This window comes from Heterodontus francisci, chromosome 16, assembly GCF_036365525.1.
Source record: "Heterodontus francisci isolate sHetFra1 chromosome 16, sHetFra1.hap1, whole genome shotgun sequence".
Lineage (NCBI taxonomy): Eukaryota > Metazoa > Chordata > Chondrichthyes > Heterodontiformes > Heterodontidae > Heterodontus > Heterodontus francisci.
In genome coordinates this window covers 31,019,954-31,047,258 of record NC_090386.1, presented here as the reverse complement: position 1 = coordinate 31,047,258, position 27,305 = coordinate 31,019,954, and the positions used below count along the sequence as shown (strand labels likewise).

Here is a 27,305-nt window from a genome sequence, read left to right as displayed (position 1 = left end):
TTGGTGAGAACAAGGTCAGGTCGGTTTTTCCCTTTTGTTGGTTCCCTCACCACCTGCCGCAGACCCAGTCTCGCAGCTATGTCCTTTAGGACTCGGCCAGCTTGGTCAGTAATGCCAGAGACGCTACCGAACAACTCTTGGTGATGGACATTGAAGTCCCCCATCCAGAGTTTGTGCCCTTGCTACAGTCATTGCTTCTCCCAATTGGTGTTCAACATGGAGAAGCATTGATTCATCAGCCGAGGGCTGGTGGTGGGGGGGGGGGGGGGGGCGGGGAAGGTGTGGGGGGGGGGTGGGGTGGTGGTAGGTGGTAATCAGCAGGAGGTTTCCTTGCCCATATTTGACCCGATGCCATTAGACCTCATGGGATTGTCTGGAGTCAATGTTGAGGACTCCCAGGACAACTCCCTTCCGACTGTATACCACTGTGCCACCACCTCTGGTGGGCCTGTCCTGCTGGTGGGACAGGATATACCCAAGGATGGTGATGGTGGTGGCTGGGATATTGTCTGTAAGGTATGATTCCGTGATTATGACTATGTCAGACTGTTGCTTGACTACTCTGTGGGACAGCTCTCCCAATTTTGGCACAAGCTTCCAGATAATAGTAAAGAGGACTTTGCAGGATCAACAGGGCTGGGTTAGCTATTGTTGTTTCCAGTGCCTAGGTCAATGCCAGGTGATATGTCCGGTTTCATTCCCTTTCTTGGAGTATATAGCGGTTTTATACAACTGAGTGGTTTGCTAGGCCATTTTTTTTAATTCATTCATGGGAAGTGGGCATCACTGGCTATGCCAGCATTTATTGCCAATCTCTAATTGCCCTTGAGAAGGTGGTGGTGAGCTGCCTTCTTGAACCGCTGTACTCCATGGGAGGTAGGTACACCCATAGTGCTGTTCGGAAGGGAGTTCCAGGAGTTTGACCCAGCGACAGTGAAGGAACGGCGATATAGTTCCAAGTCAGGATGGTGTGTGACTTGGAGGGGAACTTACAGGTGGTGGTGTTCCCGTGCATCTGCTGCCCTTGTCCTTCTAGTGGGTGGAGGTCGTGGGTTTGGAAGGTGCTGTCTAAGGAGCCTTGGTACATTGCTGCAGTGCATCTTGTAGATGGTACACACTGCTGCCACTGTGCATCGGTGGTGGAGGGAGTGAATGTTTGTGGATGGGGTGCCAATAAAGTGGGCTGCTTCGTCCTGAATAGCATCGAGCTTCTTGAGTGTTGTTGGAGCTGCATCCATCCAGGCAAGTGGACTGTATTCGATCACACTCCTGATTTGTGCCTTGTAGATGGTGGACAGGCTTTGGGGAGTCAGGAGGTGAGTTACTCGCCGCAGGATTCCTAGCCTCTGACCTGCTCTTGGAGCCACGGTATTTATATGGCTACTCCAGTTCAGTGTCTGGTCAATGGTAGCCCCTAGGATGTTGATAGCGGGGGATTCAGCGATGGTAATGCCATTGAATGTCAAGGGGAGATGGTTAGATTCTCTCTTGTTGGAGATGGTCACTTGTGTGGTGCAAATGTTACTTACCACTTATCAACCCAAGCCTGGATATCGTCCAGATCTTGCTACATTTCTACACGGACTGCTTCAGTATTTGAGGAGTCGCGAATGGTGCTGAACATTGTGCAATCATCAGCGAATATCCCCACTTCTGACCTTATGATTGAAGGAAGGTCATTGCTGAAGCAGCTAAAGATGGTTGGGCCCAGGACACTACCCTGAGGAACTCCTGCAGTGATGTCCTAGAGCTCAGATGATTGACCTCCAACAACCACATTCACCTTCCTTTGCGCTAGGTATGATTCTAACCAGCAGAGATTTTTCCCCCTGATTCCCATTGACTCCAGTTTTGCTAGGGCTCCTTGATGCCATACTTGGTCAAATGCTGCCTTGATGTCAAAGGCAGTCACTCTCACCTCACGAGTTCAGCTCTTTTGTCCATGTTTGAACCAAGGCTGTAATGAGGTCAGGAGCTGAGTGGCCCTGGCGGAACCCAAACTGGGTATCACTGAGCAGGTAATTGCTAAGCAAGTGCTGCAATACCTTCCATCACTTTGCTGATGATTGAGAGTAGACTGATGGGGCGGTAATTGGCCGGGTTGGACTTGTCCTGTTTTTTGTGTACAGGACATACCTGGGCAATTTTTCAATTTGCCGGGTAGATGCCAGTGTTGTAGCTATACTGGAATAGCTTGGCTAGGGTGCGGCAAGTTCTGGAGCACAGGTCTTCAGTACTATTGCCGGAATATTGTCAGGACCCATAGCCTTTGTAGTATCCAGTGCCTTCAGTCGTTTCTTGATATCACGCGGAGTGAATTGAATTGGCTGAAGTCTGGCATCTGTGATGCTGGGGACCTCAGCAGGGGGCCGATGTTGATCAACTCGGCACTTCTGGCTGAAGATTGTTGCAAATGCTTCTGCCTTATCTTTCACACTGATGTGCTGGGCTCCCCCATCATTGAGGATGGGGATATTTGTGGAGCCACCTACTTCAGTTAGTTGTTTAATTGTCCACCACTATTCACGGGCTGGATGTGGCAGGACTGCAGAGCTTAGATCTGATCCATTGGTTATGGGATCGCTTAGCTCTGTCTATTGCATGCTGCTTATGCAGTTTGACATGCAAATAGTCCTGAGTGTAGCTTCACCAGGTTGACACCTCATTTTGAGGATGCCTGGTGCTGCTCCTGGGATGCGCTCCTGCACGCTTCATTGAACCAGGATTGGTCTCCTGGCTTGATGGTAATGGTAGAGTGGGGGATACGCCAGGCCTTGAGGTTACAGATTGTGGTTGAGTACAATTCTGCTGCTGCTGATGGCCCACAGAGCCTCATGGATGCCCAGTTTTGCATTGCTAGATCTGTTCGAAATCTATCCCATTTAGTACGGTGATAGTGCCACACAACACGATGGACGGTATCCTCAATGTGAAGGCCGGATTTCGTCTCCACAAGGACTATGCTGTGGTCACTTCTACCAATACAGTCCTGGACAGAAGCATCTGCGGCAGGCAGATTGGTGAGAACAAGGTCAAGTATGTTTTTCCCTCTTGTTGGTTCTCTCACCACCTGCTGCAGACCCAGTCTAGCAGCTCTGTCCTTTGGGACTCAGCCAGCTCGGTCAGTAGTGGTGCTACCGAGCCACTCTTGGTGATGGACATTGAAGTCCCCCAGCCAGAGTACATTTTGTGCCCTTGCCACCCTCAGTGCTTCCTCCAAGTGCTGTTCAACATGGAGGAGTATTGACTTATCAGCTGAGTGAAGGCGGTAGGTGGTAATCAGTAGGAGGTTACCTTGCCCATGTTTGACCTGATGCCATGAGACTTCATGTCTCTAGATCAACACCCTGGGTTTCTGGGTCACTAGTCCAGTGATAATACCACTACGCCACCACCTCATTTAAGAGTCAACCACATTGCTGTATGTCTGGAGTCATGCCACAGATCCAACAAATTTCTGTAACCATTTCACGTGACATCCTTAGGCGTCTCTGGCATTGCCCCTCTGATATTTGTAGGTAATTTGTCCTTGTCCTGAGGAGGTGATGACGTGCCAGTGCCTGTCTTCGATATAGCCATTCCTAGATGTTATCATTCAGAGCATCCTCACCTTCCTGTTCTGCCTGTTGCTGCCCCTCAGGCATCATGAGTTGAGAGAAAAGAGCCCTCCTTAGTTGCTCCCTTTGTTCTCCTTCCCATAGTACAAGACAAGTTGTGTGTATGAGACGCATGTCACTGTGGCTTTTCTGAACAATAAGTAAGCAGAGCATGGAAATTCAGCCATCTGTTGCAGTGAGCTGAAATATCAAGGCAATGAACAGCTCTCCTATATATGCCATCAAATTGTAGCCAGGTAGAAGACACACCCACTGTCGCTTGCCTCCTCCCATCCTCTAGCTCTGCTTCAGTGTTCACATGGTTCCCATTATCGTTGGACAAAATGGTGCGCGTGGAATTCAGGGCAAGTGTCCCCACCTTCCAACCTCCTCCTGCAACCTTCCAGCTTGAACCCATCACCCTTGATCCACCCAATGTTACTGTTACCCTTCCCTCCGTAACCATTGATCCTCCCCCCTTTACCGTGCACAGTGTAATCATCAATTTATTCAAGCCATCCCTCTCCCCGTTCCTATCGATATGCTGACTCTTACCCTTCAACCTCCTCACATCGAACTGACTTTTGTTGCCAAGTCCCATTCCACTCCATATGAAGTTGCCGATTTCCCACCCATTAGTCTTGACCTTCCCCCCTACAAAATCCATTTGCCCCCATTGCCTGTGACTGTTCCCTCTGCTAGCCAGTACCCTCAATTTGCCCCACAGCTCCCCAATATTGACAGCATTCATCCCTCCCTTTAGGCCCTCGCCAAATATTTTCACACTGTAATGCTATAATCCACCCACCACCCCTGAAGCCAACAACATGCATCTTCAGCATCAACAGCAACAATTCAACACCCTGGATGCTCTACTCCACCCTCCCCTGCTCCTCAATGCACCCAATCAACCCCAACCCTCCCCAACTACTCTGCCTTGCTCCTCTATGTATCCAATCAGCACCACCCTTCCTTCCCTGACTACATGGCTCCTCCATGTAGCCCCCGCCCTTGCCTTCACTGCTATTTCCTGAGAAGATTCACCCTTGCTGGTGGAAGCAGGACTGCAAGTTCTCCTGATGTCTTGTGAAACATTCCCCTTTACTCCTGCAATTTAATGCAGCTGTGAAATAAGGGAGAAATGATTGTTCATCATTATGTCCTATGGTGGCTACATCTGATTAATACCAGCAAAAGCCTGCTAATAAAGTTGCTTAAACTTAGCATTCACACAGGTTCATATTTGGGTAGGCCTGGGTGTTAATTGGGTAGATTGTGAACCACCCATAACTATGGCTCTGGTACCAATATTATCGAGCTAAGCCACGAGAACTAGGCCTGATGATACAGCATATTAATGTAGAAATATGCTGTGCCTATCAACTTTCCTGGTTGGTTAAGTTAGCTGGAGCGGGGAAATGAGAACAGTGTATTTATCAGTATCAGCTATCACCTAGGACAACATCTCTGCTGGAGTAACTGACAGAATCAAAGACCTGAGTGGATACGATGCAAAGTCCTATCACCAGCAGCCACTATAGACTAAAATGGAACAAACAGCCAGGCAAAACCATCTGCCCAATTACTGCCTGGACAGCAATGGAGCCAAGCAAATTCTGGTGCTTAATCCCTTTTCTGCTCCATTGGGGAAATGAGCAGTGAAGGAATCAATAGCAAGAGCAGCACACTGCAATTAGGGAAAGTCCTAACCACTATAGTGTGTCGTCAAGCCACTGCTGTGAGAATACTTTGAAACCATGTAAAATAAATGGGATCAGCTCCAGAAAGGACTGTGTTAATTTTGGAATTGAAACTGGTGTTTTCTGCATAAAGACCAGCAGTGCACTTACATAACCTTCCACAAACATATTAAAATGTCTGCTAATCTATGGTATGTGAACATCCTTCTGACAGAGAAATACAGCTGTAACACCAAGGCCATTATGAATACTTATATATAGGCTTGGAATTAGATTTAGAATTAAATAGCTTTTCCCTTTTGCTGAAGGCATAGACATGCTGTGGGGTACAGTTGCTGCCCTTTGGTTCCTTGCCCAACTGGTCATTTCCCATTTTTGAGCTTAAACAATGAGGTGTCAAAACATGGGGGCATGTCACAATCCAGCCTGATGTAGTCCTCACCCCAAAATCCACACTTTCCACTAGAAGGCAACTTTGCTCCTCTCTAGCTATGGCTATTACCATTCTGACTGAGATCAGCTAACCTGACACAGACTTGAGATTGAACTTGGGTCCTCTAGTCCAACTGGGTAAGTGCATTTACCCACTCAGCCACTGGGAGGAGCAAAGAAGCAAGTTACTTTTTGCTGCAGATGTGAATTCCAGTCAGGTCTCTTTCCCTGACTTCACCGTCAATGTTCAGGATCAGGCCTTGGTGTTCTGTAGCCACATCAGCTATGCAATAATATTGAACCACATCTCAAAGGGTTGCAGCATAAAAGAAAATGCTGGCAAAAAAGTACCCATGCAATCAATAGGTTACAATTAAAGCGGTCAACTGTCTACTTTTTGAGTGCATTCCTTAGAAATTTCTAAAAATTTAAACAAATGACATTCTTTGAGATTAAAATGTTGTTCATCACTTACTTATTTGTGTGCCTATAAAGGCATTGGATATTAAGGTTTTCAAGTATTTTTTGTCAGCTCAAGTCCTATTCTGCAACAGGATAATCTATCTAGGCTGGTGCTCCAGTACAATGCTGAGGGTGTGCTTCATTATTGGAGGTGCCAATATTCAGTTGAAATGGTAAAACAAGGCCCCAACTGCTGAATCTGGTGGAAGCAGGACTGGAAATTTTCCTGATGTCTTGTGCAACGTTCCCCTTTACCCCTGCATTTTAATGCAGCTAACTGTGAAGTGATGCACCTTGGGAGAAACAACATGGAGATGTAGTATAACCTAAAGACTACTATTTTGAGTGGCTGGGGGAAGGAACAAGAGCAGAGGGATCTGGGGGTGCATATTCACAAATCTTTGAAGGTGGCAGGGCAAGTTGATGAAGAGGTGAGGGAAGTGTGTGGGATACTCGACTTTGTAAATAGTGGCATTGAAGACAAAAAAAGAAATAAGTCGTGTTAAACTTTTACAAATCTCTGGTTTGGCCTCATCTGGACTATTGTGTACAATTCTGGGCACTGCACTTTAGGAAGGATGTCAAGGCCTTGGAGATAGAACCTGGAGGCTTACTAGGATAATATCAGGGATGAAAGACTTCAGTTATGTGGAGAGATTGGAGAAACTTGGAGTGTGCTCCATGAGCAGGGAAGGTTAAGAGGAGATGCAATAGAGATAATCAAAATGATAAGGGGTTTTGACAGAGCAAGTAGGGAGAAACTGACAAATAGGTCAGTAACCAGAGGTCATAGATTTAAAATAATTGGCAAAAGGACTGGAGGGGAAATGAGGATAATTTTTTTTCACATAGAGGGTGGTTAAATCTGGAATACAATACCTGAAAGGGTGGTGGAATCCGATTTCATAGCAACTTTCAAAAAGCAATTGGACATGTATTTGAAGAGGACTAATTTGCATAGTAATGGGGAAAAAGCTGGGGTGTGGGACTAAATTGGACAACTCTTTCAAATAGCTGGCACAGGTACGATGGGTCGAATGGGCTCTCAAGTATGCAAGATTCTTTGATTCTAAGCCATGTCTAAAAGCAGATAAATCGGATATTCAACTCATTGTTATTCATGGGATTTTACTGTGTACAAAATGGCTGCTGCATTTATCTACATAACTGCACTTCAGAATGACTTATCATATGTGAAAAATTTTGATTTTTATTTCTGGATACATAGTAAGGTGTTATATAAATCCAGATTCTTATCAGCAGCAAGAAATCACAATTTGTTCTGGTCCCTCCTCTTGCCACTCCCTATTCTGCCTCCATTCACACTCAGTCTTGCAAGAGCTGACAAGTGTATTTACAGTATACACCTGTAGTCAGTTATAGGAGGAAATAAAGAAACAGAGGATGAAAGAGTTTGTACTGATTTATTAAAGTGGTTTGATTTCTACAGAACAGATAATCGCAGAAAGACAAACTTAGGTTGGCATGCAATACAGAGAACAACCGCCAATCTGGAAGAAGCTGTGTGAAACTGCTGAGGACTTCTTGGCAGCTCATGAAAATGGACCCCCAATTTATGGGTCGGTCTCTGCATCTCAGTCAACACAACACCATCAGATCTCAATATTCACTACTTAACATTGCTTTGTACTATACTTATAGGGAAGAATACAATCATTAAATAGTTTCTTTATAAATCAATTCCGACTACATATAAAGCTGTAGTGCCCCAGATTTTTATTTTGAAATAGTTTTAAGAAGTATTCTTACCTTACTCAGCTGAAGAGAAAGAAAAAAATTAAATGCATCAAAACTAAGTCTGTAAGCAAAAAGGGATTATAATGTTTCTTCATAATGAATGAAAGGCAAATCTTTGTCCTGGCCTTTATCCAGTTGCCAATTTTCCTCCCATTTTGGGAGGTTATCTTACTGCCTGAAAGACAATCACTGAAGGAGTTTGAAAGGCTGTAGGTCAGCATCTGGACTGACAAGGTATTCTTTGTTTAGAGAAAGCATACAAATCTAATATTGTAAAACAAATTAAATAATCTTAAACCAGCTACTCCAAAATAGTTTCAGCAGCTGCTCGCTATACTTGCTTTTCAGGCCAGTTCATAAAGAAGGCTATACCCTTTCGAAAAAGTTTAATTTCATAATTTGGCATATTGGGGTCACTGCTGCTTTAAAACTACAGACCATGTTAAAATCACACACACACAAACCTTCAATAGGCATCCCATTTTCATACTGCTGATAGCATCACAGCATCTTGATAAAAAGGCTGGCAAATTAGGCAGAATTCAATAGTTTGATTCAGAAACATGACCTTCTCTGCAACCTGCTGAGGTGGCTTCTTGAAGATCCCTTCATGTTTATGCTTCATCATTATCTCCCTCTTCCTCTTCGAACTCTTCCTGCTCATCTGCAGTGGCATCCTGGTATTGCTGGTACTCGGATACAAGATCATTCATGTTGCTTTCAGCCTCAGTGAACTCCATCTCATCCATCCCCTCGCCAGTGTACCAGTGCAAGAAGGCCTTCCTGCGGAACATGGCAGTGAACTGATCAGAGATGCGCTTGAACAACTCCTGGATGGCAGTGCTGTTGCCGATGAAGGTGGAGGACATTTTCAGGCCGCGAGGTGGAATATCACAGACAGCCGTCTTAACATTGTTGGGAATCCATTCCACAAAGTAGCTGCTGTTCTTGTTCTGGACGTTCAGCATCTGCTCGTCCACTTCCTTCATGGACATCCGGCCTCGGAATATGGCAGCAACAGTCAAGTAGCGTCCATGTCGTGGGTCACAGGCTGCCATCATGTTTTTGGCATCAAACATTTGTTGAGTGAGCTCTGGCACTGTGAGCGCTCTGTAATTCTGGCTGCCGCGGCTGGTAAGCGGGGCAAAGCCCGGCATGAAGAAGTGGAGGCGAGGGAAGGGCACCATGTTCACCGCAAGCTTGCGAAGGTCAGCATTGAGTTGTCCAGGAAAGCGGAGGCAGGTGGTGACTCCACTCATGGTTGCAGAGACCAAGTGATTGAGGTCTCCATATGTGGGAGTGGTAAGCTTCATTGTACGGAAGCAGATGTCATAAAGGGCTTCATTGTCAATGCAGTATGTCTCATCTGTGTTCTCCACCAACTGATGGACAGACAGGGTAGCGTTATATGGCTCCACCACAGTGTCCGAAACTTTAGGCGAGGGCATAACACTGAATGTGTTCATGATACGGTCCGGGTATTCTTCCCGGATCTTGCTAATGAGGAGGGTGCCCATCCCGGAGCCAGTGCCACCACCCAGGGAGTGCGTGAGCTGGAATCCCTGCAAACAGTCACAGCTCTCAGACTCCTTCCTCACCGCATCAAGCACTGCATCAACCAGTTCAGCTCCCTCTGTGTAGTGACCCTTGGCCCAGTTGTTTCCAGCACCACTTTGACCTGAAAGAAAAGACTCATGACATAGAAATGCACAGGCACTCACAATGTCATTCGAAATTTTTTGTGCTCCAAAACTAGTGTACACAATCATTTTCATTACTCATTAACTAGCAGAGACCCTTAAAACATTTCAGTGAAATTAGTATCTTTATTGCAACAAAGCTTCCTTAAATACAGGATTTCTGGTTATTCCTTCCTATGCCAATCCTCTCATGTCATCCCCATCCTCCATTCTATCCCTCATAAGCCACAATTAATGTAAAAAAATAGCACTTGGGGTTTAGGTTTCCAAATGTAGTTTTTGGGGGCAGGGATAGCATATGCCCGGCTTCACTCCCCAAACTCTGCGTGTTGGGAGCATGAGAGGAGACATTGTGGAGCAGTCGGGTGGGTGGGGGTGGAGGGAAGTGGAATACCTCACCTTACCATACTCTGGGGGAGAGAGGGAGAGTCAGCACTTCGCCTGACCGTACCCGGGGGTGAGACAGTCAGCACCTCACCTGACTCTACCCCGGGGTAGAGGCAGCTGGTACCTCACCTGACTGTACCCCAGGTAGAGACAGTCGGTACCTCACCTGACCATACCCCAGGGAAAGACACAGAGTGAGCACTTCGCCTGACCATACCTAGGGACAGAGTTGGCACCTTTCCTGATTGTACCCCAGAAAGAGAGAGTTGGCATCTTGCCTGACCATACACAAGGGAGAGAGAGCCGGCACCTCGCCTGACTACCCTGGGGAGAGAGTTGGCACCTTGCCCGACCGTACCCCAAAGAAAGAGAGTCAGTACCTTACCTGACTGTACCCAAGAGGCAGAGAGTCGGCACCTCACCTCACCTTACCATATTCTGGGGGAGAGAGGGAGAGTCAGCACTTTGTCTGACCGTACCCGAGGTACCTTGCCTGACTGTACCCGAGAGAAAGACAGAGTGAACACCTCGCATGACCGTACCCCAGGGAGCTTACCTTCTGCTGTTACTTTTCTCGCAGTTAACAAACACTTCCTTGAAACAACGTTTTTATAAATTTGTCCTGCATTTCATTCCACTAAAAAAAATCTCATTTGCAGTACTCACCTCTGTCCCAGTTGAAAATGGCACCAAAAACTAAATGCATCCAGATGGATGAAGCCCACATATCTTAAAGTTTAATTTAATACAATAAACGGAATTGGGTTTTAAAACTTTTGCGGTTATCAACCACTTTTCTGAAGTGGCACCAATACTAAACCTCGGCCCTGAATGGTGCCAATAACTAAACCCAGACAGTGTCCACCAAATAAACCTAATAACAGATGCATTCCTTATTGTAACATTAAAGTAGTGTACTGAATGTAACAATTTTTGATCTATTTGTTAGAAACCACATGCATTAATGGGGGAAGGTCCTAAACCAACACGCCCCTTAAACTGACCAATCAAATCAGTCCGGACAGACAAAAAACTGCATATTGTTGTTATAGATGTTATTGTGTTGAAAATGTTATTAATTCTGTTTGAAAACCTGATTCTTTTTCTTTCCTTCTTCCCTGCAGGCTGCAGTACAATTCCACAGGAGCCAATAGTCGCTTTGACCTTCCTAAAATGATCACCCTTCATATATGCGAGGCCAAACAGCAAATGGTAGCAGGCTATTCCACCTTGGGAAGAGGCATCATAACCCAGACAGACACTGCTTACCCAACATTCCAACAAAACCACTGCGTAGCTCTCAGCTGTTGGAAATCCTGGCTGACTTTAATTGCTTCAGTTGAGATCAGCTAACTCAATATCTCACAATATGCTCACTGTGCAGGAAATTCACCCACCAAGGCTTCAGGGCAAGTGATTTTAAAGCTTGTAAAAATGATATAAATCAGAGGTCTACTCTACACAAGGGAAAATGAAGAGCCAAACACACAAGAAATAAAATCTGAGTAAGTTACATTCAACATCCCAATGGGAAAGTGTTTTTGCAATGCATATTGATTAGAAAATGTGGGAAAATGGGTAACAAAACCACAGCAACTCATGGAGTAGGATTTAATTGAGCAGTGTACTAATGCCAGTTGCTGAATGATATTTCAGTTTAAATGCAATCACTCCTCTGAAGATGTCCTTTAGACGTAAGATAATTTGTATATTATGTTCCGTTGACTCTTTGCAAGTGCTATTCAGATATAAAAAAACTGGGTCTCTGCATTATACCAGTGCAAAGAGCTGAAGCAGCTCAAAAGTCCATGATTGTTAAACACAGAATACCAAGTAAGGATTCATGTTCCCTTGTTTTCTTCCCTCCTCCTCTCCTGGAGGCACTGACCCTAGCCCAGTTATAGTTCCATAGGTGCCAGTTTCCCTCTGATTGCTCACCAGATTAGAAAGTGTTGGCAAGTTATTCAACTGGGTGTATCACAGCAAAGCCCAATCAATCCTCAACAAACATCCCCAGGTACATGTTTTCCAGCAGGGTTCATTGGATAACAATCAGCAGCAGGAATCCCAGCTGATTTATCCCCAGTCTACTCCAGGAGCATTCAAGTTAAAGAACCCCAACTGCTATCATAACCACGATCAGCTGACTCAACGCAGACCAGAGATCAATCCAAGGACCTTGTGGTTTGTACGGCTCCGTACCCACCAAACAGAGCCTTTATCCACTATACCATCGGAAGAATGTCAATAAGAATGGTTGCAGAACAAGTGTGCTTTATGAACATCAGTAGTAGAAGCAGGAATAGGCCTTGAGCTTTCTTGAGCCTGCTCCACCAGTAAGATCATGGTTGATCCTCAAACTCAGCTCCGCTTTCCTTCCCAATCCCTATATTCCTTGATTCTCTTGGAGTCCAAAAATCTATCGATCTCAGACTTGAATATACTCAACAATAGAGAAACTACAGCCCTCTGAGGTAGAAATTCCAAAGATGCACAACCCTCTGACTGAGGAAATTTCTTGTCTTCAGTCTTAAATGATCATCCCCTCATCCTGAGCCTCAACTATGACCCCTAGTTCTAGACTCTCCAGCCAGGAGCAAGAGCATTTACCCTGTCAAGTCCTCTCAGAACCTAATATGTTTCAATGAGATCACCTCTCAGATAGTATGGGCCCATTCTGCTAATTTTCTCCTCACAGAAAAACCTTCTCATATGGCAACGACACTTGTATTTGCATGGTGCTGTGAAAGTAATTAAACGTCCCAAGGCACTTAAAAAACAAAATCTGACACCAAGCCACATAAATCGATATTAGGGCAGATGGCCAAAGCTTAGTCAAAGAGATAGGTTTTAAGGAACATCTTAAAGAGGGAAAGAGAGGTAGAGAGGCAGATACGTTTAAGGAGGGAATTCCAGAGCTCGGGGCCTAGGCAGCTGAAGACACGGCCACCAAAGGTCAGGGATGGTCAGGAGGCTAGAATTAGATGAGTGCAGATGTTTTGGAGACTTGTGGAGCTGGTGAAGTTTACAGAGATAGGGAGGGGTGAAGCAATGGAAGGGCTTGAAAAAAGGATCAGAATTTTAAAATTAAGGCATTGCTTGGCCAGGAGCCATTGTAGGACAGCAAGCACAGGGGTGATGGGTGAACGAGGCTTTGCACAAGTTAAAACACAGGCAGCAAGGTTTTAGATGACCTCGTTTAGGGAGGGTAGAACGTGGGAAGCTGGCCAGGAATGCATTAGAATAATCAAGTATAAATGCAACAAAGGCATGGATGAAGGTTTTAGAGGCAGATGAGCTGAGGCGGGTCGGAGTCGGGCATTGCTACGGAGGTAGAAATAGGTGGTCTTAATGATAGCACAGATATGTGGTTGGATGCTCATCTCGGAATAAAATATGACACCAAGATTGTGAACGATATGGTTCAGCCTCAGACAACTACCAGAAAGAGGGATGGAATCAGTGGCTAAGGAATGGAGTTCGTAGCAGGGACCAAAGACAATGGCTTCGGTCTTCCCAATGTTTAATTAGAGGAAATTTGTACTCTTCCAGCACTGAATGTCAGACAAGCAGTCTGATAATTTAGCAACAGTGGAGGAGTTGAGAGAGGTGGTGGTGAGGTACAGCTGGGTATCATCAGTGTACATAGTGCCGTGTTTTCAGATGATTTTGCCGAGGGACAGCATATAGATGAGAAATATGAGAAGGGCCAAGAATAGATCCGTGGGGTACACCAGAGGTAACGGTGCAGGAGCGGGGATAAAAGCCATTGCAAGTAATAGTCTGGCTGCAATTAGATAGATAAGAATGGGACTAGACGAGTGCAGTCACACCCAGCTGGAGGACAGTGGAGAGAGAGGCATTGGAGGAGGATGGTGTGGTCAACCGTGTCAAAGAATACAAATGGGTAGAGAAGGACGGGGAGGTATAGTTTACCTTTCTCAGTCACATAGGATGTCATTTGTGACTTTGATCCAAGCAATTTCCATCTTTGGTCATCTCTAGAGCCCACTCAACTATCTTAAAGCATTTTTAATGCAATTAAAAGAGTATTACTATTGTATCCCTACCAAATACAAAGTTATCTGGTCTAAATATCTGTCCAAATGGCCCAGATCTGACAGAGTCCATGGTACCAGGTTCCAAATCTACCAGAATCGCACGGGGAACATACTTGTCACCTGGAAAAGAGACAAAACAATGGCAACATTATATTAAAGACAATACAGACATGAAGTTTCAGTTAAAGTTAAATCCACACAGAAAGAGACTACTGCACCTTTTAAAGAAAAAGTAGAGAAATAATTGAAGCAGCGGAAGATATAGGGCTATGGCGAGAGAGCAGGACAATTGTATTTCTTTTGGATTTTGCAGCAAAGAGCCAGCTCAGACACAATGGGCCGAAGTGATATAAACTTCGTTGTTTCTTATATGGAAGAGCTTAAAGTAATAATATACACTGATGAGAAGGGGTAAAGCTTGAGATCAACATTTATCCTGGCTTTCAACATTTAACTATTTAATGCTGAGTTCATTTACAGAATTGCTTCAGGTAGAGGAGATTCTGCAACAGTTTGGCTTCTATTGCTGTGGAATCTACTGTCATTTACATTGTGAGATGGATTTTTCAGTTGTATCAGACTGGACGAGTGCATGCCCAGGCGTTTGAAAGCTGTGATATACACCTTACTTTTCTGGCTGCCAGCCCTCCCATGATGGTTGCACAAGCCAGTGACTGGGAACTCACACTGCTGGCTTGCACAAGTAGAAACTATACTCCCACACTGCACAGAAGCCATTTACATTGCTTCCCTGCACGACTGCCTTCTGAGACACCACAGAAAACCTGCCATGGGTCACGGCATCTCCGGAGACATCAGCATGGTCACCATTTGCTGTAAAATAAGTGCAATATTAAAACTACGCAGACCTGTGGGATTTTTTTTTTAAAGAAATTATCATGGCCTGATATAAATTGTTAAAACAAAACAGTGGGCTTATATTTGGAGTATTGTGTCCAGTTCTCGGCACCACACTTACGGAAAAATGTGAAAGCATTGGAGAGAATGCAGAAAATGTTCATGAGAATGGTTCCAGGGATAAGGAACTTCAGTTACGTGGATAGATTGGAGAAGTAGGGACTGTCCTTTGGAGAAGAGAAGGTTGAGTGGACATTTGATAGAGGTATTCAAAATCATGAGGGGTATGAACAGGGTAGATGGGGAAAAACTGTTCCCATTTGTGGAGGGGTCGAGAACAAGAGGCCAAAGATTTAAGGTACTGGGAAAAAGAAGCAATAGCGACATGAGGAAAAACTTTTTCATGCAGCAAGTGGTTGGGATCTGGAATGAACTGCTTGAGAATGTGGTGGAGACAGACTCAATGAGGCATGCAAGAGGGAATTGGATTGTTATCTGAAAAGGAAGAATGTGCAGAGTTACAGGGAGAAGGCAAGGAATTGGAACTAGGTAAACTGCTCTTTCGGAGAGCCGGTGCAGACACGACCGGCTGATGGCCACCTCAGTGCTATAACAATTTTGTGATCTAAAAATGTCAATTCTACTCCATCTGGAGTAGAACTCTTGTATTCAAAGATGTTTATCCCACTAGTACAGTACCAGGCATGTTGTCTGATCTCATCAAGTGAGCATTTTTAAACAGTTTACGTGTTCAGGAAACAGATGGGTTATTAGTGGCTGCAATGCCCTGTGGCAAGGTGGCAAATTCACCAGGGAAGATTTATTAAAGGATACATCTTCCAGTCTGTGTTATATACACTAATCACATTGTTACCACATTTAGTCAGAAACAAATCTGAGGATTGATAGCCCTTATACAAAAACAAAATACTGCAAGTGCTGGAAATCTGTAAAACAGAAAATGCTGGAAATACTCAGCAGGTCTGGCAGCATCTGTAGAGAAATAGAGTTAATGTTTCAGGTTGATGACCCTTCAACAGAACTGATAAAGGGTCATCAACCTGAAACGTTAACTCTGTTTCTCTCTTGACTGATGACCCATATTCTTTTCTGCTTTCCTTTTGTTCTTTCTATCATTCTCCCAGTCCTCATGCTCAACACCATTCTTCATCCTTGCATAATCCCTTTATGATAATGCTAGACCTAATAACTCTTGTAAGTCAGTTTCATCACCCTAGAAGTGCCCTTTTTGGCCTGTTAGGGGGATATACTTGTTTTACAATTCATTAAATACTTTCTTGAATATATCCAGCTATTAGTGTGTAAATTTACCAATAAGTAATTTCTCCCACCCTATTCCAACCAATTCCTTCCTCATCCCTTCAAAGTGAGCCTAGATTAAATCCCAACCTTTGGTTTGTAATCCTTCTTCTGTAATCCCTTTCATATTATGGTTAATATTGCCCCAAGATGCTCTCTTACTGTGAATCACAAATATTTCTGGGCTTGCTATTCATAGCAAACTCAAGTATCTCCTGCTCATTTGTTGCTGCTTCAGGAAACTATCTGCAAGGCAATCAATAAACCTGTTCCCTTTCCTACTCATGCTGCTATTTCTCTCCCACTCCATTTGCATTGGTTCAATTTCCCATGATCAGATTTTCGTTCTTATACATCTCTCTGATCTGCACACATGTACACTCCTCTGGTAAGATATTTCAGTCAGGAGGTCTCAAATACCCAAACAGTGATTTGCATCCTTTTCTGTTCCTTAACTCTACCCAAAGTAAATCCACCTGCTAATGACTCATTCAAATCCCTATTGACTGCCATGCTGGTGTATTTTAATTACACCATTCCCCTTTCCAATATTCCCTGTCCTTAAAAATATCTTATATCCTGGTATATTTAGCCCTCAGTCTTTTCCAGGATGCAGCCAAGATTAATTACTACAATATCTTGTACCTCTTATACTGAATTTGTTCTTCTAGTCAATCTATTTTATTTTGAATACTTCTGGCAGTGGTATAAAGATGCTATACTTGGTTGACTACTTTCTTCCTCTTAGCTTTCCAACCTATCTGTTTCCTTGCCTCTGTTAAGTTACTATTTTGCTTTACTTCTGTAAGATTTCCACCAACACAAGCCCAGCCTTTTCCCATCCTCACCTCTTTTACAACCTACTTTTAGATTCTGATTTTCTTTTCTAAACCAGGTGGCTGGGGTAATCTTCTTGTGCACACACCAACCCGCAAACTGTCCATGCCTGTTAAAGTGAATGGGTGAGCACAGAAGTGGAAAACCGCAGCCGGCGTGTCCATGATGCTGCCTACGAGTCCTTTTTACTTGGCCTAATAGTTGCTTCCTATTTTGCGTTCTAGTTTGAAATGACAACTTTCGGCCTCAGCTTTTTAACAAGTTCCCATGCCTGCAGGATTAGAAAAGGCCCTCCTTGAATGGTGGATTTTGACCAATGAAATAGCAGCCTTTTTACATCAATCAGAAAGCAGTTTTTACCAGTCCTGCAGGCCCAGGAAATGTAAAGAGCAGAGATTGAAGCTTCCAAGTGTATAAACCTTGTGGCAGACGAAGACAGCAGTGGAGCAGACCACAGCTGCCAGGCCGGGAAATTCACAGACTTAAAAGCAAAAAGTTAAGCGAGGTACAAATTCTTTGGTGTTTTAGAGGATTAATATCAAAAGGGAACAGCAACTGACCCTAAAGCTTTTTAATCATCTGTAGCCCACTCCATGGTTCTACATGAGGAGCTGACCCTCTCCCAAAGGCTGGATAACCCAACTCTTGGATTCTTTCCTCAAGATTCCTAGGTTTTGCAATGGACAGTAGCCCATCCAGATGCTAAGGCAGTAAGAGATCTCTGGTTACAGTGATTCCTTACCAGCTGCTTCATTGTAGTAGACGTTGATCCGGTCCAGCTGAATGCCACTATCACCACGGGCGCTTCCAGAAGGATCAATTCCATGTTCATCGCTGATCACCTCCCAGAACTATGAACACAGATTACAAGAGGTTCATTTGCAAGGTAAAAGAAAAGACTTTCATTGACATAGGGCCTTTCACGGCCACCGGATATCCCAAAGCACTTTACAGCCAATGAAGTACTTTTGAAGTGTGGTCACTGTTATAGTGTAGGAAATGCGGCAGCCAATTTGCACCTGGCCAGCTCCCAGAAACAGCAATGGGACAATGACCAGATAATCTGTTTTTTGTGATGTTGATTAAGGGATAGATTTTGGCCAGGACACCGGGAATAACCCCCCTGCTCTTCTTCAAAATAGTGCGAAATTGAGATTTTTAAAAATTCATTCATGGGATATGGGCATCGCTGGCTAGGCCAGCATTTATTACCTTCCCCAATTACCCTTCTTGAAGGGCTGCAGTCCATGTGGGTTAGGTACACCCACAGTGCTGTTAGGAAGGGAGTTCCAGGATTTTAGTCATAGAGATACAGCACTGAAACAGGCCCTTCAGCCCACCGAGTCTGTGCCAACCAACAGCCACCCATTTATACTAATCCTACATTAATCCCATATTCCCTACCATGTCCCACCATTCTCCTGCCACCTACCTACACTAGGGGCAATTTACAATGGCCAATTTACCTATTAACCTGCAAGTCTTTGGCTGTGGGAGGAAACCGGAGCACCCGGCAGAAACTCATGCAGTCACAGGGAGAACTTGCAAACTCCGCCCAAGCGGTACCCAGAATTGAACTCAGGTCGCTGGAGCTGTGAGGTTGCGGTGCTAACCGCTGCGCCACTGTGATGCCTATCAAAGTGAAGGAACGGCAAACCACAACCATCTTCCTTTGCACTAGGTACGACTCCAACCAGTGTGGAGTTTTCCCTCAATTCCCATTGACTCCAGTTTTGCTAGGGCTGCTTGATGCCATACTCGGTCAAATGCTGCCTTGATGTCAAGAGCAGTCACTCTCACCTCTTGAGTTCAGTTCTTTTGTGCATGTTTCAACCAAGGCTGTAATGAGGTCAGGAGCTGAGTGGCCCTGGCGGAACCCAAACTGAGCATCAATGAGCAGGTTATTGCTAATCAAGTGCTGCTTGATGGCACTGTTGATAACACCTTCCATCACTTTACTGATGATTGAAAGTAGACTGATGGGGCGGTAATTGGCTGGGTTGGACTTGTCCTGCTTTTTGTGTACAAGACATACCCGGGCAATTTTCCACATTGCCAGGTAGATGCCAGTGTTGTAGCTATGCTGGAACAGTATTATTATATTGGTAGAATTCATAGATTTGAAATTGACAAATCCCTATTACGAAATCCCAGGGGACTGATGAATGCATGAACGTGTGAGATGCAGGCTACAACAATTCCAGGCAGCTAGTGTGAAGGGCGCTGGTCATTGAAGTCGAGGGCGAGCGGGTTTGTGAACTCCCTACTGGGTCACATACAGAGGTTCACAGTATGACCCAGCATCAATTCACACAATCCTCAGACATACTCCGCGCAAAAGCATATCCGATCTGAACCATTCAGGTCTTCACTCGGATGTGACAAACTGCATCGATTCTGTAATTCCCCATTTGCGTGAGCTCCAAGTCTCATTCCTGGGGGAAAGCGCAGTGGTTTCCTTTTTCAACCCTGTGAGATTTCATCCTTCAGGGGCTGACTGGAAGAGGACAAGCTGCTGCAGAAAGCCGAGTGAGATTGCTTTAATTATTCGTACATGCAGTTTTAAAATGAAGATAAGTCCAACCCGGAGACAGAAGTGATACCGAACGCCACAAAACCCAAACCACTCGCTCTAAGATGGAGCCTCAAGCAGCCGGGCTGTCTAAAAAAGATCCACTATTTTGCGCCTCAATCCTGCAAAATCAGGCCATTTCATGAATTTGGGAACAATTTTGCACAGCGTGTAGATCAATAGACATTGTTTGCACCCACAGCTGGCAGCCTGTACCAAGCCTTCCTCAGAGAGTTTGCTGCTTAATTTGGGGGCACAAAGCTTTGGAGGACCCCAGAAATTTGGGACGATCTAAACCCGGGGGCTGTCAGATCCTGACTTAAAACAAAATCTATCCGCGAGTTTACTTCAAATCGAGCTGAGGTCTGGTTCCTACGATTTCGGTTCGATTTAGATCGAAATGACATCCCGATCCTTTTTCTATGGAATTCTGGCATCCAGACAAAGGAATAGAGAGGGAGACGTGAGAGGCTGTGATCAGCCTGCGCGCATGTCCAGCTGCTTTCACATTCAGCCTCATTTATTTAGGAATAATACCTAGGAATTTTCCCAGACTAATACTAATACCGCATGTTTAATTCCTTTCTCGAAAAATAAATCAGGTGCAACAGCTGGAAAAATACTATATGATGTAGTCTCACTTGTAAGTTGTCAGACAGAATCAAGTACATACGGTTCAAAGCAGTGAGAAAGGGTGTGGTTTGATTTTCTTACAGGGATGCAGTTAAGTAAGATTTTGTAAGACATGGACTCTAAGTATCTTTCGATTGACAGAAACGATTTGCACTGTACATATATATAAACGAAAATGTCGTTCGTATGTATTGTTTACCTTGGCTCCGATCTGGTTCCCGCATTGTCCAGCCTGGATGTGCAGAATTTCCCTCATTGTTGCTTCTGTTCTTTTTGGGGAGAGATGCTGCAAGATCAATTTTCAGGATGCAAGTGCTGATCACTTTACATATGCTGCAGGGATCAGTGTATTTGTAGACAGTTGCAAAGCTCAGGGATTTTTTTTTGCAGAGGGGCGTAAATGCTGCAGAGGGCTCGCCGTCAGGCTGAAGCTCACAAACTATCCAAAGACACTAGTCTGCAGCTACCCACTCACATTAGCGAAGCGGCGCCTTCGGTCGCCAGTTTTATAAAGTGTCCAACCCCAGGGCACTCTGGGAGATGTAGTCGCCTCCCAGAATTATGAACTGAACCTAAGAGCCTAAGAAATAGGAGCTGTAGTAGACCATTCAGCCTTTCGAGCCTGCTCCACCTTCAAAATGATCATGGCTGATCTACCTCAACTCCACCTTCCTGCACTATCCCTATATCTCTTGATTCCCTTAGTACCCAAATATCTATCCATAGCTCCCTGGGGTAGAGAATTCCAAAGGATGAAGAAATTTCTCCTCACCTCAGTCCTAAATGGCCAAACCCTTATCCTGAGATTGTGACTAGTTCTAGACTCCCCAACCAGGGAAAATGTCCCCCTAGTATCTACCCTATCAAGCCCCTTAAGAATGTTATGTTTCAATGAGATCACCTCTAATTATTCTAAACTCTAGGGAACATAGGCCTAGTCCACTTAATCGCTCCTCATAGGAAAATCCCCCATCTCAGGAATCAGCTTAGTGAATGTTCATTGCACACCCTCTAGGAAAGTGTATCTTTCCTTAGGTAAGAAAATCAAAACTGTACACAGTACTCCAGGTGTGTTCTCACTTGAGGTCTCACTCAGGTCTGATACAATTGCAGAATGAAGAGTGCAAAGCACAACACCTTAGCTTTGTATAGCCATGACCAATTTATGATGATGTGAACTTTCCTGTTACCTCCCTAATGGATTTCAGCACAATCTGAAATGGATAATCACCAGAGAAATTTGTGAATGACACCAAATTGAGTGGGGTAGTTAATACAGAGGAGGACTGTAACAAAATACAGGAAGACATTAATAAACTTGCAGAATGGGATGTTATTGGCAAATTAACTTCAATATACACAAGTGTGAGGCAGTGCATTTTGGGAGGAAGAAAAGGAGACTGCATACTCCTTGAAAAATGTCAAAGTGGATTAGAGAAGCAGAGGAATTGGGGATACGGATACACAAATCATTAGAAGTGGTGACGCAGGTTAAAAGGGCCATAAAAAAGCAAACAAAGCACTGGAGTTAATTTCTAGAAGGATAGAATTGAAAAGCAGGGAAGTTATTTTAAGCTTTATTGAACCTTGGTTAGATTACACTTGGAGTACTGTTAATAGTTCTGGTCTCCACACTGTAAAAAGAATATAAAGCCACTGGAGAAAATGCAAAGAAAGATTTACTAGAATGATACCCAAACTGATAGGTTGTATTATAGAAAGGATTTCGAGGCACTGGAGAAAGTGCAAAAAAGGTTTACTGGATTAATACCAGAGCTGAGGGTTATACCTGTCAGGAAAAATTGAGCAAGTTCTTTCCTCTAGAAAAGAGAAGACTGAGGTGTAACTTGATAGAGGTCTTTAAGATTATGAAATGGCTTGATAGGGTAGATATAGAGATCATTTGAATCGCAGGGGAGAATAGAACTCGGGGCAGTAAATGTAAAATAATAATTCCAATAAGGAATTCAGGAGAAACTTTACCCAGAGAGTGGTTAGAGTGAGGAACTTGCACCCACATGAAGTGGTTGAAGTGACCAAGGGGAAGCTAGATAAACACATGAGACAGAAAGGAATTAAAATGATACGTTGATGAGAGGTTTGAAGAGTGGCAGAATGTTCGTGTGGGGCATACACACCGGTGTGGACCTGTGGGGCAGAATGGCCTGTCTCTGCAGTAAATACTTGTTAAGCGATCTGCCCAGCAAGGACTACAATTCACAGAATGCCACGCGCGTCAAAGTCCTTGTCAGAGCTGGGGGCGGGGCTACCATTGATTGGCATAGCAACCGCCAATCACATAGCAGCTGAGGATCAGACTGCCAATAAAACGGAGGAATGCTGCTAAGTGACAGTGTCTGGGCTGGGCGTCGTTGGAAGGTTTCTGCAGTGTAAAGATGGCGCGGAAGCCGGAGGTGGTAATGAACTATCTGACGGAGGTGGAGGAACTGGTGGAGAGTTTGTTGGCTGATAAACAGCAGGTATTAACGGCGGCCGGAGTATGCATGGATCGCAGGATCTGAAACAGCCGGGTTTTGCCGTTCCCATGTCCTATATTTAACCCGTCCTCATTGCACCTGGTGATGGATAAGAGGGAGAATGGAACATGTCCCCCTGTTTCTGTGCCCAATACCAGCATACGGCCACCCAGGGCAGGTACATCATTGGTTAGCTGCAGAGTTAAAAAGCTCCCAGCATTGTTGGCCTCAAACAGTGCCATCAAGCAGCACTTGCTTAGCAATAACCTGCTCAGTGATGCTCAGTTTAGGTTCCGCCATGGCCACTCAGCTCCTGACCTCATTACAGCCTTTGTTGAAACACGCACAAAAAAACTGAACTCTAGAGGTGAGAGTGACTGCACTTGACATCAAGGCAGCATTTGACTGAGCACCAAGGAGCCCTAGCAAAACTGGAGTCAATGGGAATCGGGGGGGAAAACACTCTGCTGGTTGGAGGCCTCCTTAGTGCAAAGGAAGATGGCTGTGGTTGTTGGAGGTCCACCATCTCAGCTCTAGGACATCACGACAGGAGTTCTTCAGGGTAGTGTCCTAGGCCCAACCATCTTCAGCTGCTTCATCAATGACCTTCCTTCAATCATAAGGTCAGAAGTGGGGATGTTTGCTGATTGTGCAATGTTCAGCACCATTTGTGACTCCTCATGTACTGAAGCAGTTTGGGTAAAAATGCAGCAAGACCTGGACAATATCCTGACATGGGCTGATAAGTGGCAAATAACATTTGTGCCACACAAGTGCCAGGCAATGACCATATCCAACAAGAGAGAATCTAACCATCTCCCCTTGACCTTCAATGGCATTACCATTGCTGATTTCCCCCCAATATCAACATCCTAGGGGCTACCATTGACCAGAAACTGAATTGGAGTAGCCATATAAATACTGTGGCTACAAGAGCAGGTCAGAGGTTAGGAATCCTGCGGTGTGTAACTCTCCTCCTGACTCCCAAAGCCTGTCCACCATCTACAAGGCACAAGTTAGGAGTGTGATGGAATATTCTCTATTTGCCTGGATGGGTGCAGCTCCAACAACACTAGAAGCTCGACACTATCCAGGACAAAGCAGCCTGCTTGATTGGCACACCATCCACTAACATTCACTCCCTCCACCACTGATGCACAGTGGCAGCAGTGTGTACCATCTACAAGTTGCACTGCAGCAACACACCAAGACTCCTTAGACAGCACCTTCCAAATCCATGACCTCTACCACCTCGAAGGACAAGAGCAGCAGATGCATGGGCACATTACCATCTGTGAGTTCCCATCCAAGTCACACACCATCCTGACTTGAAACTATATCGCTGCTCCTTCAGTGCCACTGGGTCAAAATCCTGGAACTCCCTTCCTAACAGCACTGTGGGTGTACCTACCTCACAAGGGCTGCAGTGGTTCAAGAAGGCAGCTCACCACCACCTTCTCAAGGGTAATTGGGGATGGGCAATAAATGCTGGCATAACCAGTGGTACCCACATCCCATGAATGAATTTTTAAAAAACCTCCAGAGAGCAGCATCTGCTGCAGCAACGTGACATTTATCAGCTGCCCCGGGATTACTGGGGCAATGGGCCGAGTGGCGTCTTCTGTAAATTCCATGGACCGCTCACTGTTCATCACTCCCAAAGCCAGCTACCATAATCAGGCTCAGGAATAGGATTTATCTATGCATCTGGCTAAGTTTTGTGTTTATTTTGCCCTGTGGGGAAAAATAACTCTCAATTCACTGACAACTGCACTCTCAATCCCAACTCTCTAGCCTTTGGCCCTCTGTTCTTTGTGACATTTCTGCAGCTACTGATGCCAGCTGCACCCTCACCTCCACCTTTGATGCTCTCGTCCTCATTAAAACCATTGCTCTCTCTCATCGTGGCTGTTCCCCTGGTATGGCCTGATTTCTGTTTCCTTTAGTCTAAGGAATGCAGACTTGACAAGGTATGGTGGACAACTAGTTTAGCCATTCACCATTAGATCTGGTTGGACCACATAAGGCACTAATGGGTCCAACTCTTGTCTGCAAAAACTGCTTACTATTCCAGAAACATCCTGGAATGCAAAGTTAACCTGTGGGTTATCTCTGCATAAACCCCTCTCCTCTTTGCATTCCCTTTACAGCATAAATATCTGACAGGAAAAGTGATCCAACCATGGCTAAGAGAAGTTAAAATTATTAGATCAAAGGAAGTGGCTTATAAAGTTGCCAAAAAAGTAGTAAGCCTAAGGACTGGAGCATTTTAGAATTCAGCAAAGGAGGATAAAGAAACTGATAAAGAAAGAGAAAATAGAATAGGAAAGTAAATAGCAAGAAACATAAAAACTTTTATCTGTATATAAAAAGGAAAAGATTAACAAAGGGCCCATTACAGGCAGAGTCAGGGGAATTTATAATGGGGAATAAGGAAATGGCAGAAAAATAAACAAAATACCTTGGGGGGGTGGGGTGGAATTTTATGCAGTACACTGCAGCGGATTTGGTGGCATGTGGGATGATGTAATTAGACGGGATGCGTTATTACGGTTTCCCAACAGCGGGATATTTTAGAGGAGGTAAGTAGGTGGCAAGTTTGTGCATTCCAGGGTTCCCCCAATGTGATGGAAGATTGCAGTTTTGCATTCATTTAAATAATCTGTATAATCATTATCCTATGCAAAGTTACGATTTAGTCCGAACTGCCAGATTAAGAGAATGGCGAGCGATATTTCTGTGCCACAGTTCATGGATGTTTCAACGTGGTGTGCAACAGTCGGATTTGTGCAGTTGAGTCTCAGGCCTGTGCTCTTCTCTCTTTAACTCTGCCACTAAACTAATACCGGCATTGCAATGGATGTTTACCTCCAGGCCAGCATTGGAATGGATGTTTGCCTCCAGACTTGGCACCAGCAAGGGTGAATCATCGCAGAGAATGGTGGCGACAGCATGGGGCTGCATGGAGGAGCAGGGGAGGGAAGGGTGGGGTTTATTGGGTGCATGGAGGAGTGGGGTAGGGTGGAGTAGAGCATACAGGTTGTTGAATGGTTGATGTTGATGGAGAATATGCATTTTGTCAGCTGTAGGGATGATGGGAGGATTAGATCAGTACTGTGTGAAAATATTTGATAAGGGCTTAAAGAGGGATGAGTACTGTTGACATCGGGGAGCTGTGGGGCAAATTGAGGGTACTGGCTAACAGAGGGGATGGTCACCGTCAATGGGGCCAAATGGATTTTGTAGGGGTGGGAGGGGGAGGTCAAGACTAATGGGTGGGTATTCAGCAGCTTTATATGGAGGAGAACGGGACTCGGCAACAATTCCATTCGATTGAGGAGGTTCAAGGATAAGAGTCAGCATGTCGATAGTAATGGGAGTAGGGGGGAGGGATGGCATGAATACATTGATGATTACACTAAGCATAGTTTTGGGGGCTCAATGGTAACGGAGAGAAGGGTAACGGTAACATAGGGTGGGTCAAGGGTGATGGGTTCAAGCTGGAAGATTGCAGAAGGAGGTTAGAAGGTGGGGAGACTTGCCCTGAGTTCCATGTGCACCATTTTCTCCAACGATAATGGAAACCACATTGATACTCAAGGAGAGTGGGAGGAGGCAAGCAACAGTGGGTGTGTCTTCTATCTGGCTGCAAAATGAAGTCATATATAAGGGAACTCTTCATTGCTCATGAGCTGAAACATCAAGACAACAGAGGCTGAATTGCCACACTCTGTTTAGTTATTGTTCAGAAAAGCCACAGCGACATGGGTCTCATACACTCAATTTGTCTAGTACCATGGGAAGAAGAGACTAAGGAGGGATCTTTTTCATCAACTCATGATGCCTGAGCAGCAGCAACGGGAAGATGAAGATGCTCCGAATGATAACATCGAGAAACAACCTTATTGAAGATGGGCACTGGCACGTCATTGCATCCTCAGGACAAGGACAAATTGCCTTCAAATGTCAGATGCCTAAGGATGTCATGTGAAATGGTTACAGAAATTTGTAGGATCCTGCAGCTGCTCGGCTTCGGTGGGAATCCCATGCCAGTTGCTGTCAAGGTGTCTGCTGCACTCAATTCTTTCTCCAATGGCTCCTTCCAGGGATCCACGAATGACATATGTGGCACCTCACAGTCTGCGACCCACAGGTGCATCAAAGAGGTGACCAATGCCCTTTTTTGACATGCTAATGATTTAATCTTACCTGAGAACAAGGACAGCTAGGCAGTAAGGTCTGCGGCCTTTGGTGCCACTGCTGGATTCCCTAGAGTGCAAGGGGTGATCGACTGTACTCGTGGCCATTAGATCTCTCTGGGAACAGCCTGGTGTCTTTTTGTCAATTGCAAAGGCTTCCACTCTTTTTTTTAAACAGATGGTTTGAGACCACAGGAGAAGACTCAGGCATGCTGCGCACATTTCCAAGGGTGCTGTCATGATTCCTACATTTTGAGTAACTCCCATGTGCCAGCAGTTTGATGATTCTGCCGAAGTGGACAGATGGATCCTG

The 27,305-nt window shown here is 44.9% G+C and overlaps 2 protein-coding genes across 2 annotated transcripts in view; one reads left to right on the top strand and one right to left on the bottom strand.

The window, feature by feature from the left end:
- Positions 1-7,614: 7,614 nt before the first annotated feature.
- Positions 7,615-20,777, bottom strand: LOC137378042 (tubulin beta-2B chain-like). Its single transcript, XM_068048088.1, has 4 exons — positions 20,516-20,777; positions 17,854-17,962; positions 14,106-14,216; positions 7,615-9,626 (listed from the first exon to the last, which is right to left on the bottom strand). The coding sequence occupies exons 1-4, from the start codon at positions 20,570-20,572 to the stop codon at positions 8,563-8,565; spliced, it is 1,341 nt and encodes a 446-aa protein (XP_067904189.1). The 5' UTR covers positions 20,573-20,777; the 3' UTR covers positions 7,615-8,562.
- A 1,892-nt stretch (positions 20,778-22,669) lies between these two features.
- pdrg1 (p53 and DNA-damage regulated 1) overlaps positions 22,670-27,305 on the top strand; it is a 39,983-nt gene continuing 35,347 nt past the window's right edge. The window contains exon 1 of the mRNA XM_068048087.1: positions 22,670-22,796. Coding sequence (XP_067904188.1) covers positions 22,713-22,796 — 84 coding nt within the window. The 5' untranslated portion in view covers positions 22,670-22,712. The remainder of the gene's footprint in view (positions 22,797-27,305) is intronic.